The sequence below is a fragment of the Bubalus bubalis genome, chromosome 12, assembly GCF_019923935.1.
Source record: "Bubalus bubalis isolate 160015118507 breed Murrah chromosome 12, NDDB_SH_1, whole genome shotgun sequence".
NCBI classification, from domain to species: Eukaryota; Metazoa; Chordata; class Mammalia; order Artiodactyla; family Bovidae; genus Bubalus; species Bubalus bubalis.
Genome location: NC_059168.1, coordinates 4,175,808 through 4,191,242, shown reverse-complemented (window position 1 = coordinate 4,191,242; position 15,435 = coordinate 4,175,808). Strand labels below are relative to the sequence as shown.

Sequence of the window (15,435 nt, the reverse complement as noted above, 5' to 3'; positions counted from 1 at the left end):
ATGCAGCTGACAAGGGGCAAAACTGACATCATGAACTGAAGCAGACTGATGCTACAGAGCAGGCTTTTAATGACGGTGCTATGTTGCTTCCCTGCCGGGAGCCGGCATATTGCATATTGAGTGAGGATCTGTAATAGCTCAACTGGAATTCTATCACTGCCGGGAGCCAGCGTGAGGCACTCCGCCCATGACAAAGGTCATGAGGAAGGAGGCTCGGCATACGCAAAGGCGGGATCGAGCCTCAGGAGTCCCCCTGGAAATTCTCGAGCATCTACCCCGAAAACCAGAGTCTGCCTACTTTCTGCTTTGTGCTTTCACCTACACCTCTGACTTTACGGGGGGCTGTCCCCCACTACCTCTCTCTGAAAAGAGAGTTAGCTTACAGCTCCAGTTAATAATTCTTGGATGTGACAGTGTTTCAACCTACAAACTCCTTTGGAAATCCTCTAGCCTGCCTGAATGGGTTTTTCCGGCCACATGTGATTGTTCAGAGCCTCCCAACTGTGAGAGGCAGGAGATGTTCTAAACTGCCTAAACACAGATTCCTTTGAGTAGTTAAAAGATTGATTAGAAATTGTATTGGTGAAGGGTTTTTCACTTGTTGGGCCAATGTTTGCTGCTAAGTCTCCATACTCCTTACCTACTGTGTCCTTGGCAGTGTATTGATTGATATAATGGGTGTATAGAAATGTAAAATGCAGCTTTGTCCAATGCTTTTTGGAAGGCTGGCGCCTGACTTTGGAATAATCACCTTTAGAGAAAGATAAGTTTCTTAAAATGTTAACAGGCCTCCGGGCCAGAAGATGATGTCTATCACCTGAACTTTTGCATATGATAAGTTTGAAAGCCTGGCTTAGATTAGAACCAGGAACTGCTGTCCTTGCATGACTCCACCCCTTCCCCCATTATCCTCTATGCGTACCTTAAGGTATAAAAACTACTTTGGAAAATAAAGTGCGGGCCTTGTTCACTGAAACTTGGTCTCCCCATGTCACTCTCTCTCCCAAATTCCAGCTGAGTGTCCATCTGGAGCGCGGATGTCCTCTGCGACCATTTATTTGCCTGGGCTTCTAAGACCCACTCGAGAAGGTGTCTAAGGTGGGGCACCTTCCGCTATTCGAGAGGGCGCCTGCGGCCTCCGTGGTCAGAGCTAACCTGGTGTCACGGGTTATATTGATTTTCCGCGTAAACCAAGCCACTCAGCTTCTTTTCTCCACTGAATTTTCCTACTGAGCTATCCTTATTTCAGCCGCTTTTCTCCACTGAATTTCCTCACTGAGCTATCTTTATTCTATTACTCTTTATATCTTTGATGAATAAATAATTAAATAAGTCGCCGACGCCGTCCCCGCTTCGAATACCCTGGATCAGCCAGGGCTGGACCCCGGCACTTCCCCAGTGAGAAGGATTGTGATTCTAGCTTGGGTGACAATTGCTGCTCGAAAAGTACTCTGTACTTTACTTACATGCCTTCTCTGACCTCTGTTCCATCCAGAGGTCATGGGAAGGTGGAAGATATTCAGGTGGACCAAGGTGGAAAAACTGGCAGGCCAGGCATGGCCATTTCAGATAGACCGATTTCCCTCCCTCTTTATTGCTTCCAAAGCTAGTGCAGGGAAAGCAGCAACTCTAATATGATGGCTCACGGTTGTCAGGTAAACTCTTGGTCTCTATACTTTTAATTTCTAGACCTGACTGATAGTCAACTTGACTGTTCATCTTACCAAAAGAAGAGGGAAGCTTCCTTTTTTTAAATTAATTTTTATTGGAGTATAGTTGCTTTACAGGGTTGTGTTTCTTGCTTTACAGCAAAGTGAATCAGTCATATGTATACATATATCCCCTCTTTTTTAGATTTCCTTCCCATTTAGGCCACCAAAGAGCACTGAGTAGAGTTCCCTGTGCTGTACAATTGGTTCTCATTAATTATCTGTTGATATTTTGTACATAGTTGTGTATATATGTCAGTTCCAACTCCCAATTCCGCCCTTCCACCCTGGGAAAGTTCCCTTTTGTCTGCTTTAGTACACTGCTTCATTATCAAGCTCTACAAATTTATATTGACACCTTCCTGTTATCCAAAGAACTCAGTGCAGATTTTGTGGGCATACAGAGAGCTCTAGCATATTGCTTGTTCTTAAGGTACTAATCAAATCCCTTAGGATTATACAGTGGAAGTGAGAAATAGATTTAAGGGACTAGATCTGATAGACAGAGTGTGTGATGAATTATGGAGGGAGGTTCATGGTATTGCACAGGAGACAGGGATCAAGACCATCCCCAAGAAAAAGAAATGCAAAAAAGCAAAATGGCTGTCTGAGGAGGCCTTAAAAATATCTGAGAAAAGAAGAGAAGCAAAAAGCAAAGGAGAAAAGGAAAGATATACCCATTTGAATGCAGAGTTCCAAAGAATAGCAAGGAGAGATAAGAAAGCCTTCCTCAGCTATCAGTGCGAAGAAATAGAGGAAAACAATAGAATTGGAAAGACTAGAGATCTCCTCAAGAAAATTAGAGATGCCAAGGAGACATTTCATGCAAAGATGGACTCAATAAAGGACAGAAATTGTATGGACCTAACAGAAGCAAAAGATATTAAGAAGAGGTGGCAAGAATACACAGAAGAACTGTACAAAACAGATCTTCATGACCCAGATAATCACGATGGTGTGATCACTCACCTAGAGCAAGACATCCTGGAATGTGAAGTCAAGTGGGCCTTAGGAAGCTGACTATGAACAAAGCTAGTGGAGGTAATGGTATTCCAGTTGAGCTACTTCAAATCCTAGAAGATGATGCTGTGAAAGTGCTGCACTCAACATACCAGCAAATTTGGAAAACTCAGCAGTGGCCACAGAACTGGAAAAGGTCAATTTCTATTCCAATCCCAAAGAAAGGCAATGCCAAAGAATGCTCAAACTACCGCACAATTGCACTCATCTCACATGCTAGTAAAGTAATGCTCAAAATTCTCCAAGCCAGGCTTCAACAGTACATGAACCATGAACTTCCAGATGTTCAAGCTGGTTTTGCAAAAGGGCAGAGGAACCATAGATCAAATTGCCAATATCCGCTAGATCATTGAAAAAGCAGGAGAGTTCCAGAAAAACATCTATTTCTGCTTTAATGAGTATGTCAAAGCCTTTGACTGTGTGGATCACAATAAACTGTGGAAAATTCTGAAAGAGATGGGAATATCAGATCACCTTACCTGCTTCCTGAGAAATCTGTACACAGGTCAGGAAGCAGCAGTTAGAACTGGACATGGAACAACAGACTGGTTCCAAATAGGAAAAGGAGTATGTCAAAGCTGTATATTGTCACCTTGTTTATTTAACTTATATGCATCATAAGGAATGCTGGGCTGGATGAAGCACAAACTGGGATCAAGATTGCTGGGAGAAGTATCAATAACCTCAGATGTGCAGATGACACCACCCTTATGGCAGAAAGTGAAGAGGAACTAAAGAGCCTCTTGATGAAAGTGAAAGAGGAGAGTGAAAAAGTTGGCTTAAAACTCAACATTCAGAAAATTAAGATCATGGCATCTGGTCCCATCACTTCATGGCAAATAGATGGAGAAACAATGGAAACAGTGACATACTTTTTTGGGCTAATTTTTTGGGCTCCAAAATCACTGCAGATGGTGACGGCAGCCATGAAATTAAAAGACGCTTACTCATTGGAAGAAAAGTTATGACCAACCTAGGCAGTATATTAAAAAGCAGAGATATTACTTTGCCAACAAAGGTTCATCTAGTCAAGGCTATGGTTTTTCTAGTCGTCATGTATGGATGTGAGTTAGACTATAATGAAAGCTGAGCACTGAAAAATTGATGCTTTTGAACTGTGGTGTTGGAGAAGACTTTAGAGTCCCGTGGACTGCAAGGAGATCCAACCAGTACATCCTCAAGCAAATCAGTCCTGAATATTCATGGAAGGACTGATGTTGAAGCTGAAACTCCAGTACTTTGGCCACGTGATGTGAAGAACTGAATCACTAGAAAAGACCCTGATACTGGGAAAGATTGAAGGCGGGAGGAGAAGGGAACGGCAGAGAATGAGATGTTTGGATGGCATCACCAACTCAATGAGCATGAGTTTGAGTAAACTTCAGTAGTTGGTGATGGACAGGGAGGCCTGGCGTGCTGCAGTCTATGGGGTCACAAAGAATCAGACACGAATGAGCAACTGAACTAAACGAACTGAAAGATACTAATAACTATGTGAGGAAGATCATGGAAAATGCATAGCTACATAAATTGTTGTATTACCAGTATCTTGGATGTCTCAATGAAGAGGTGATCACTGTTTGACAGAGAAGACAGAGAAAACCTCCTGGTGAATTTGGAATTCAAACCTTAGAATGCCGGGAGCCACCACGGGAGATCCCACCCATGACAAGGTCATGCGGAAGAGACCTGACAGGCAAGGCGGATCAGGACTTGAGGGACTCCCTGGACCTGCTCGAGTATCTACCCCGAAACCAAAATCTGTCTGTCTACTGTTTACTATATTATGCTTTTCACCAACTCTTCTGAAATTAGCAGGGGGCTGTCCCTGACCACCTTTCTCTGAAGAAAATCAACTTAGGGCTGTAATTAATAAGTCTCCTGGACATGAAAGGAGTATTTCAATTCAAATCCCTCTGATTAGCATTCTAGCTTGCTTGACTGGTTTATCCATACTCTTAACACTAACACACATGAATATTCACAACTTCCCAACCATGAAAAGCACGGGAAGCCTAAACATTCTAAAAGTCCTAATGGGCATAGAGCCCTTTAAGGGGTGAAAAATTATTAGAATAGTACTGGTAAAGGGCTTCATTATTGGGCCAATGCTTGCTGCCAAGTTCCCATATCCCTTGTCCATTGTGCACCTGGGAGTGCATTAGTTAATGTAGTTGGAATGTAAGAAAAACAAGTAGTAGCCTTGGTATTAACCACATCAGACCTTTGAGCTAATAAGTTCTTTCTTTGTTGTGACCCACTGCACCTTTGCTCGGTGAGAATGTAATTGTTTAGTACTTTCTGAGGCTGACACAGATTAGAAATATAAAGAAAAAACACTTCAAGGGAAAACAAGTTTTCTGGTTGATCAACCTTTATCAAAAAAGGGTCATAAAATGTCAACAGGCCTCCAGGCCGGAAGATAATGTACATAGCATAAGACCCTTGTTTATGGAAAGGCATACAGAAAAAAATCCTGGTTTCGATAAGGGCAAAACTGCTGGAGTGTTTGGGCTGACTCTGCATGACCTTGCATCTTTCATTTCCCTCTATGTACAAGTCAGGGTATAAAAGCTCCTTTTGAAAATAAAGTTACGGGCCTCGCTCACCGAAGCTTGGCCTCCCCATGTCATTCATTCGCTGACGCCGTCCATCCTGAGGGTACCCTTGGATCCTGCTGGGGCTGGACCCAGCATTAGAAGTTTCTTTTAGTTTGATGGAGAAAAGGGTGAGGGCAGGGCTCATGAACAGAAGATAATATGGGGGCATCCCTGACGGTCCTGTGGCTAAGACTTCATGCTTTTAATGCAGAGGACCCAGATTCGATCCCTGGTCAGGGAACTAAATCTCACTTAGTGCGACTAAGAGTTCTCATGCCACTCTTTTTTTTTTTCAGTATTTATCGGAGTATAGTTGCTTTACAGTGTTCTGTTAGTTTCTGATGTACAGCAACGTGAATCAGCCAAATGTATATATATATCCCCTCTTTGTCACTGAATAGAGTTCCCTGTGCTATACAGTAGGTATACAGTAGGTTCCTATACAGTAGGTTCTCATTAGTTATCTATCTTATTCATGTGATCAATAGTGTATGTATGGTTTACTTGCTAAGTCATGTCCGACTCTCATGACCCTATGGACTGTAGCCTGCCAGACTCCTCTGTCCATAGGATTTTCCAGGCAAGAATACTGGAGTGGGTTGCCATTTGCTTCTCAAGGGGATCTTCCCAACCTAGGGATAGAACCCAAGTCTCGTGCACTGCAGGCAGATTCTTTACTGACTAAGCTAGCAGGGAAACCCCAGTGTATATATGTCAGTCCCAATCTCCCAATTCATTCCACCCCTCATTTACCCCTTTGCTGTCTATATGTTTGTTCTCTACGCCCATGTCTCTGTTTCTGCTTTACAAATAGGTTCATCTGTATGAGAAGCTTTTTCTTTTTCATGTTTTATTTACTTTATTTTTATTTTTCAGTTGTGCAACTTGTGGGCTTGCAGAATCTTAGTTCCCTGGCCAGGGATTGAATCCCAGCCCCTTGGTTGGAAATAAGCACTCGTAACCACTGGATAACCAGAAAATTCCCGCTGAGCAGCTTCTTGAAATGCAATATTTCAGATCGACTGTGAATTAAAAAAAAAAAAATCTGCATTTTTAACAAGATTCCCAAATTATTCACGTTTACTAAAATTTGAAAAGTAGTGAGGAGTCATTTGATTGTTATACTGAGTTGCATGTTTATAACTAAGAATATGTTTTTCAACAGAAACTATGTAAGAAATGGTGGTTAGGATTTCAGCCTAACCCATAAAGGCCTAAAACGATTCATAATTAGAAATGCCTATGTGGAATCTAATGCTTACGTTCTAGGACAGGCAGGAACTGCTGGACTGGAGAAGAAAAAGCAGATTTGTGTCTTGGTTCGAGAAAGGGAAAAAGAAAAATAAACATATCAGACTGCTACGGGCTGGTTTGCACAGGGTGTGACAAAGTTCAGTGACTGGGGATACTGATCCTGTAATTTCCCAAGAACTAGGTTCTGGAGTGCAGCATCTGTGTTGCTTTGCTTGTAGCAAATTCTCTCTTAACATAATAGCAGCCTTGATTGACAGAACAGATTATTTCCGTAAATTATACAGGTTCTAAGATACATAGTCAAGTGAAAAAAAGCATGTGCAGAGTAGTGTGTATAGTATGCATGTGTGCATTCCAAGTCGCTTCAGTGGTGTCTGCCTGACCCTTTACGACCCTATGGACTGTGGCCTGCCAGGCTTCTCTGTCCATGGGATTCTCCAGGCAAGAATACTGGAGTGGGTTGCCATTGCCTCCTCCAGGGGATCTTTCTGACCCAGGGATTGAACCCACATCTCTTATGTCTCCTGTATTGGCAGGCGGATTCTTTACCACTAGTGCCACGTGGGAAATCCCATGTGTAGTATGCTAAAGTGGAAAATCTTTAACATTTGTTGTTTTGCCCATGTGCAAATATGTGTGTAGAAAAATCCTAGAAATGGAATTATTTGTACAGAAGCTGTGTGGATTTGTAATGTTGCTAGATTTTACCCAGTTGTTTCCATAAATATTGTATCTATTTACACTGCTACTAGTGATATTTAAGAATGTTAAGTTATATAACCAACTTTATAATCTTTGCCAATGCGATGATTAAAAAATGGTATTTCAGTGTTGTTTTAATTTGTATCCCTCTAAATGATGAGATTAAATATCTTGAAATGTGTTTAAAAGTCATTTCTGTGAAATATCCTGGTGCATGGGTGCATGCTCAGTCGTGTCCAACTCTTTTTGACCCCATGAACTGTAGCCTGCCAGGCTCCTCTGTCCATGGGATTTCCCAGGTAAGAATCCTGGAGTGGGATGCCATTTTCTCCTCCAGGGGATCTTCCTGACACAGGGATTGAACCAGGGTCTCCTGCATTGCAGGTGGATTCTTTACCACTGAGCCACCTGGGAAGCCCTTTATTCTTGGCCAGTTTTATATTACAGTATTTCCTTTCCTTTTTTTATTTATAGGAATTATTTATATATTAGGGAAGTTGGCCCTTTGTGATATGGGTAGCAAATCTTTTTGTTAATACACAAAAACAGCAATGAACAGGTAGCTAGTGGCTGCTGTATTGAATATCATAGGCCTGGAAATTGACCATTGCTGCTGACCCTAAGGAAATGGCAACCCACTCCAGTGTTCTTGCCTGGAGAATCCCAGGGACGGGGGAGCCTGGTGGGCTGCCGTCTATGGGGTTGCACAGAGTTGGACACGACCTATGGGGTCGCACAGAGTTGGATACGACTGATGTGACTTAGCAGCAGCAGCCTGTTTCCTTATATACAGTGGGGTATGTCTTTTTAAAAAATTGTGTTCAAGATTGTAGTTCCATATATAGAAAACACATGGAAAAAGTTTTGTAATGTAAAGTTTTAAGAAACTAAAACTTGATGAAGTCCTTTTACCTGGTGGAACAAGGTTAAAAGCATTTTTTTAATTGAATGTTACCAATTTTCAAAATTTTAATTGTTATGGGAAATCACATGGCTGTTTTAAACCTAAATGTCTCTGTATTATTCTCATTCTTTCCACCAGGTTACCACCAAAGAACATGATTTTGGTCTAGGGGCTCCAGTTTCTGAAGCTGAAAAATACCAGAATATTCTCCAGCTAGAGCAAGAAGTGAGAAATCAAGACAAATTCATCTCTACACTGAAATTACAGGTTACACTTAGTTTCTGTGCATATGTCCCTAAGTTAATTTAGGATGAGGGCCTATATTAAAATAAGATAGAGAATAAATTCTCATTCAGTACTCATTTAAATTGTATGGGTCTAAAATCATTCCATTTTTATCTTAACCACCTTGAAAACACACAGGTTCAGAGTGAGTACAGACTGTGTGCCAGGTATCAGATCAGATGCTTTTAAGTACATAATCTTACTTCGTCATCCTGACTTTGTAAGACTGTGGTGTCATATCCATTTTACAGATGTGGAAGCTAAAGTTCCGAGAGGTTAAAGAATTATTATATTTGACTAATGAGTGACAGAGCTAGGATTTCCCTGAACTCCCAGTTTAGCTAGAATTTGATTCCAGATCTGTGAACTCCCAAGATCAGTACTACTTCTGGTCTCCTGGTGTCTGACCTGTGGAATAGCTATTAATGAAGTGAAAAGTGTTAGTCACTTAGTCGTGGCCGATTCTTTGCAACCCCATGGACTGTGGTCCACCAGGCCCCTCTGTATATGGAATTCTCCAGACAAGAAACTGGAGGGGGTTGCCATTGCCTTCTCCAAGGGATCTTCTTGACCCAGAGATTGAACCTGGGTCTCCTGCATTGCAGATAGATTCCTTACTATTTTTCCTAGCCAACAAGGCTGTTAAAAGAAACTTCCTCTTATAGGAAAATGGAGTAGACTTGCTTTTCCTTACTCTTTCCACTAAGTACAGCAGAAACCCTGAATATTATGTGTGAAGCAAACCTAAAAACACTTTGACAGGTGAGCAGAAGGAAGAGTTGCTAGGCATCTCAGCGCCCAGTGACTGTTAGGATGTGGTAGGAAGTTTCTGGTTTTTCTTTGTGCTCCAGGTATCCCAGGCAGAGTACTGGAAAAACTGGCAACCAGAAATAAGGGATACAGGTTAAAAAAGGTGTCAGAAAAGCCATGCCTCCTAGCCAAAGGACTAGGAAATGGGCAATCTAGCAAGGCAAATTACTCTTAGATAAGAACTTCCCACTCTTAGCAAATACCAAGGAGAAATCTAGCCCCATAAAAGCCTAGACGTCCACCCTTGTCATACTATAACAAGGAGCCCACCTTGCCTCATCCCCTGCCACCCTGCCCCAGAAGGCCCCCATCCCACCACTGTTGTATCAGAGAAGGCTGAGTGGGGAACTAAGACTTTAGCGTCCATCAGGCAGTAAGGAAGTCCCCAATCCCACATTGTCAGCAGAGACCATGTGGGGAGCCAGGAAGTCCACTGCCACCTGGTAGTAAGAGAAGCTTCCTTTTTCTGTTTGCTGGGGTGATATCAGAGGTGACCTAATGCAGAGTCAGAACCTTTACCACCCTACAGCAGGAACAAGTCCACCCACCCACAGTGGCTGTGGGGAGTACGTGGGAGCAGTAATAAGATGCCTCTCTTCCTGCTCGCTCTGGTGGTATCAGCAGAGGATGAATTCTCATCCCTGCCTAGCAGTCACAAGAAGCCCCACGTTTCCTGGGTGTTACCCGAGGCCTTATGGAGAGATTGGACTTCCGCTCCTGTCCACAGTAACAAGCCAGTGTCCCTCTTTTCCTGCTGGAGCAGTGTCACAGGAAGCCTCCCAAAAGACACGAGTCAGTGTCTTAGACTACCAGACCTCAATAAAAGATAAAATCACTCCTCATCCCCCAAATCAGGATGCTGTCAACCTCTGTGAGAAAAGAGGTGTCGCTAACCGTAACCTGAACCCTAATTGGTGTCCTCACCAATGCAGAGATGAATCAGATATAACAGTTATCTGACAAAGATTTTAAATTAGCCCTCAAATAGATGCTTTAACAGGCAATTTTGAGCGTGCTTGAAACAAACAGAAAATATCATCAAAGAAACAAAAGATATAAAGTATTAATTAAGTATTATTCCAGTGGAATTTTGGCAGCAAACAAGATGTTCTTCAATAGATGAATAGATAAACTGTGGTATACAGTAGAGTATTATTCATTGATAAAGAGAAATGAGCGATCAAGCCATAAAAAGACATGAAAGAACCTTGAAAGGATATTGTGAGGTGTTAAAAGCCCATCTGAAAAGATTACATACTCTGTGACTCCAACTTCAGGACCATCTGGGAAAGACCAAGCAAAGACATTAGAAGATCACTGGTTGTCAGGGGTTTGGAGGGAGGGGTGAATGGAGCACAGTGGATATTTAGGGCAGTATATATTCTGTATAATACAGTAACAATAGCTACATGTCACTATACATTTGTAAAAACCCACAGAATCTACAGCCCAAGGAGTGGACCCTAATTAAACACTGGACTTTAGTTAATAATAATTTATAATGTTGGTTCATCAGTTGTAACCAATGTACCACACTAAAACAAGATGTAAATAAGGGGAAATTGGGGTGAGTGGAAGAGGGGAGAAGGGGTGTGTGGAAACTCTGTACTTACTGGTCAGTTTTTCTGTAAACCTAAAACTGCTCTAAAAAAGTAAGGTCTGTTAAAGAAAAAAACACATGGGAGAAAAGATTTCCAAATTATGTATCTGATAAGGAGTTAATATCCAGAGTATATAAAGAATCCTACAACTCAGCAACAAGAAAACCCAAAACAACTCAGTTCAAAAATGGGCAAAAGACTTGAGTAGGTATTTCTCCAGAGAAGAGATACAAATGGCCATAAGCATATGAAAAGATGATCAGCATCACAGTCTTTAAGGAAATGCAAATCAAAACCACTATGAGATATCACTTCACACCAATTAGGACCACTAGCTATCATCAAAAAGCAAAAAATAACACATATTGATGAGGATGTGGAGAATCTGGAGTTATTTATGCATTGCTAATGTAAAATTGTTTAACAAAAAAGTTTGGTAATTCCTCAAAAAATTAAGTATAGAATTACCATGTGATCCAGCTATTCCACTCCCAGGAATATCCTCAAATGATTAAAAGCAGGGACTTAAACAGACACTTGTATTCCAAAGTTCATGATAGCCAAAATGCAGAAAAAACCCAGATGTCGATTGACAGATGAATGCATAAACAAAGTGAGGTATATACAAGCAACGGAACTTTATTCAGCCTTAATTCAGATGGGAGACAACAAGATGGATGAGCCCTGAAAATGGTGTGCTAACTGAAGTAAGGTACAGGGCAAATATTGTATGATTCCACTTACAAGAGTTAGATTCATAGGTGATTATTTAATGGGTACAGTTTCTGTTTATGATGATGAAAAAGTCCTGGGAATTATATATGGGATGGTCACACTATGTTGTGAATGTACTTAATGCTACTGAATTTTACACTTAAAAATGGTTGGAGTGGTAAATTTTGGGATGTTCTGTAACAGAAATTAAAAACTCAACAAACAAAAACATGGAGAAGAGAAGAATGAATCACTGAACATGAGAGTAGAAACAGAGAAATTACCTAATGTGAACAATAGAGAGAAAATAGATTGAAAAGAATGTGAGCAAAACCTCTGGGACAGGTGGGCCTATAAGAAACGCTCTGCATTTGGATGGCTGGAGTCCCAGAAAGAGGTAAGAGAAGGTGGGGCTGAAAAAACATTTGAAGAAATAATGGCTAAATATTCCCCAAATTTGAAAGGTGAGTGAAAACCTACTAGTGGTCTCCCAAAGAAATCTACCCTGAGACACTTCATATTCAAACTGAAAAGTAAAGATAAAAAACATCTTGAAAGAAATGAGAGAAATAATTCATAATTTATAGGGGAACACCAATTTAAATGACTGCAAATCCAAAAACATGGATATCAGAAGGAAGTGGCACAACATTTTTTCAAGTGCTGGAAGAAAAGAACTGTCAACCTAGTACATATTCTGTATTTAGAGAAGTATCTTTCACAAATGAAGGGCAAATTAAGATGTTCTCAAATGAAGAAAACTGAGTTTGTTGCCAGCAAAGCTACCCTAAAAGAATAGCTAAAAGAATTTCTCTAATGAAGAAGGAAGTGATAAAAGGTGTAGTCTTGGAAGAACAAGAGGGAAGGAAGAACAATCCATAGAGCAAAAATATGGGTAGCTCTGATAGAATTTCCTTTTCTACTTTTCTGAATTATGTCTGTCAGATGTCTTTCTCAATGCATGCAAAGGGAATATTTAAGACAATTATCTTATTAATAGAGGAGGGTAGGGGACATAAAAGGAGGTAATAATTTTCACTTCACTTGAACTAGTAAAATGTAGGCTGTGATGTGTGCTTAGTCACTCAGTTATATTTGATTCTTTGCAGCCCCATGGACTAGAGCCCACCAGGCTCCTCTGTCCATGAGGAATTTTCCAGGCAAGAATACTGGAGTGGGGTGCGGTTTCCTACTCCAGGGAGTATTCCCTACCCAGAGGTCGAACTCCTGTCTCTTGCATTGGTAGGTGGATTCTTTACAAATTGTACCCAGAAAGCCTGGAGGCTGTGATAGCTTATGAATATAAATGAAACACCTAGAGCAACAACTAAGAATCTCTACAAAGAGATATACTGAAAATTGCTATGTATAAATCAAAATGGAATTCTAAAAAATGTTCAAGTAACTCAGAGGAAAGCAGGTAAAATAAAACAAAAATTAAAAAAAAACCCAGAAAATAACAAAAAAATCACACTTGAATCTTAGCATAAAAGTAAATACATTATATATATGTAATCTAAATACACCAATTAAAAGATAGAAATTGTCACAGTAGATTAAAAAGAACATGACCTAGCTTTATGCTGTCTGTGAGAAATTCACTTCAAATATAATGATATAGCTAGCTTGAAAGGCATTCAGACCCAAATGAAGAAATGAAACTTTCCCTGTTTACAGATGACGTGATCTTCTTGCTGGAAAATCTTATAAAATCTACAGTGTAGAAACTGGAACTAATAAATGAGTTCAAAAGGTCAAAATACAAGACAAACATATTGTATATTTGTATATTATAATTAAGTTGCGGAAATTTAAAAAAATGCAATACCATTTACAATCACTCAAATAGAAAATGTACTCTTTGGATATAAATCTAGCTAAATAAGTATGCACTTACATTCTGAAAACTGTGAAATGTTAATAAGAGAAATCAGAGTAGATCTAAACAAATGTTCAGGGATTGGAAGCCTCAACCTAATAAAGATGTCAATTCTTTCCAAATTGATATACAGATTTAGTGTGATTCCCATCAAAATCCCAGGAAAAAATAATTTTGAAAAAGAACAAGGTGGAAAGAGTCATTCTCTTTGATTTTAAAACTTAATATATGGCCATAATAATCATGATTGTATGGTATTGCTAGAGTAATAGACACAGATCAATGATACAGAATAGAGAATCCAGAAATAGCCTTACACAAGTACAGCCAGATGATTTTTGGCAGAGGTACAAATACAGTCTAATGAAGAAAGGGAGTCTTCAACAAAAGTTGTTGGATATCTTTTAGGGAAAAAAATTAGCCTAGACCTAAACCTCATACCTTACACAAAAATTAACTCAAAGTGGATCAAATGTAAAGCAAAAACTATGAAACTTTTAAAAGATAACAGGAAAAAATCTTCAGGATCTTGGACTTGCTGAAGAGTTCTTAGACAAGAGAGCAGAAATATGATTCGTAAAAGAAAAAGTTGATGATTTGAATTTCATCAAGATTTAAGCCCTTTGCTCTGCAAGATCATATCAGATCAGATCAGTCGCTCAGTTGTGTCCAACTCTTTGCGACCCCATGAATCACAGCACACCAGGCCTCCCTGTCCATCACCAACTCCCGGAGTTCACTGAGACTCACATCCATCGAGTCAGTGATGCCATCCAGCCGTCTCATCCTCTGTCGTCCCCTTCTCCTCTTGCCCCCAATCCCTCCCAGCATCAGAGTCTTTTCCAATGAGTCAACTCTTCTCATGAGGTGGCCAAAGTACTGGAGTTTCAGCTTTAGCATCATTCCTTCCAAAGAAATCCCAGGGCTGATCTCCTTCAGAATGGACTGGTTGGATCTCCTTGCAGTCCAAGGGACTCTCAAGAGTCTTCTCCAACACCACAGTTCAAAAGCATCAATTCTTCGGCGCTCAGCCTTCTTCACAGTCCAACTCTCACATCCATACATGACCACAGGAAAAACCATAGCCTTGACTAGACGAACCTTTGTTGGCAAAGTAATGTCTCTGCTTTTGAATATGCTATCTAGGTTGGTCATAACTTTCCTTCCAGGGAGTAAGCGTCTTTTAATTTCATGGCTGCAGTCACCATCTGCAGTGATTTTGGAGCCCAGAAAAATAAAGTCTGACACTGTTTCCCCATCTATTTCCCATGAAGTGATGGGACCGGATGCCATGATCTTCATTTTCTGAATATTGAGCTTTAAGCCAAGTTTTTCACTCTCCACTTTCACTTTCATCAAGAGGCTTTTTAGTTGCTCTGCAAAAGCCCCTGTTAATAGGATGAAAAGATAAGCCACAATCCCTGTTTCTGTCAAAGGACTCATATCGAGAACAAATGTGGAGAACTCTCAAAACTCAACAGGTAAAAAAAAGCAAGCAATCCAAGTAGAAAATGAACAAAGTATATGAAGATATATTTCACAGAAAGAAATATTGTAAACAAAAAGATGTTCATCTTTTCTAACAGGGAAATACAAATTAAGACCATGATGATATAACAATGCATACTGTTGAGAGCAGTTAAAATAAAAAAACAGTGACAGTACGAAAAGCTGGCAAAGATGAGGATCACTCATATATTCTTGATGGCATTGGGGAATGGTACAGCCACTTTGGAAATAGTTTAGTTCTTAAAACACTAAATGTACATTACCATACAACTCAGAAACTTTTCTCTTGGGAATTTATTCCAGAGAAATGAAAATTATGTTCACTCAAAAACCTGTATACAGTTGTTCATAGTAGCTTTATTTGTTGTAGTCCCAAACTGGAAACATCTAAAATTTTGCTTAAGTGGTGAATGATTAAACAAACCATGGTAATCCATACTGTGAAATA

At 40.3% G+C, this 15,435-nt stretch overlaps 1 protein-coding gene across 9 annotated transcripts in view; it reads left to right on the top strand.

The window, feature by feature from the left end:
* Positions 1-15,435, top strand: part of TSGA10 (testis specific 10) — a 108,948-nt gene that overhangs the window by 21,850 nt on the left and 71,663 nt on the right. For 5 of the 9 annotated variants that reach the window (XM_044925642.2, XM_025260694.3, XM_025260689.3 and 2 more), the window contains exon 2: positions 8,328-8,456. The exons of 1 other annotated variant lie outside the window; for it this stretch is intronic. Coding sequence is in view for 3 of the 8 variants with exons in the window: in XM_025260689.3 (XP_025116474.3) it covers positions 8,328-8,456 (129 nt within the window). In the remaining 5 variants the exon portion in view is untranslated. The remainder of the gene's footprint in view (positions 1-8,327; positions 8,457-15,435) is intronic. 3 more of the 9 variants (XM_044925643.2, XM_025260697.3, XM_025260692.3) reach the window with 1 other exon arrangement.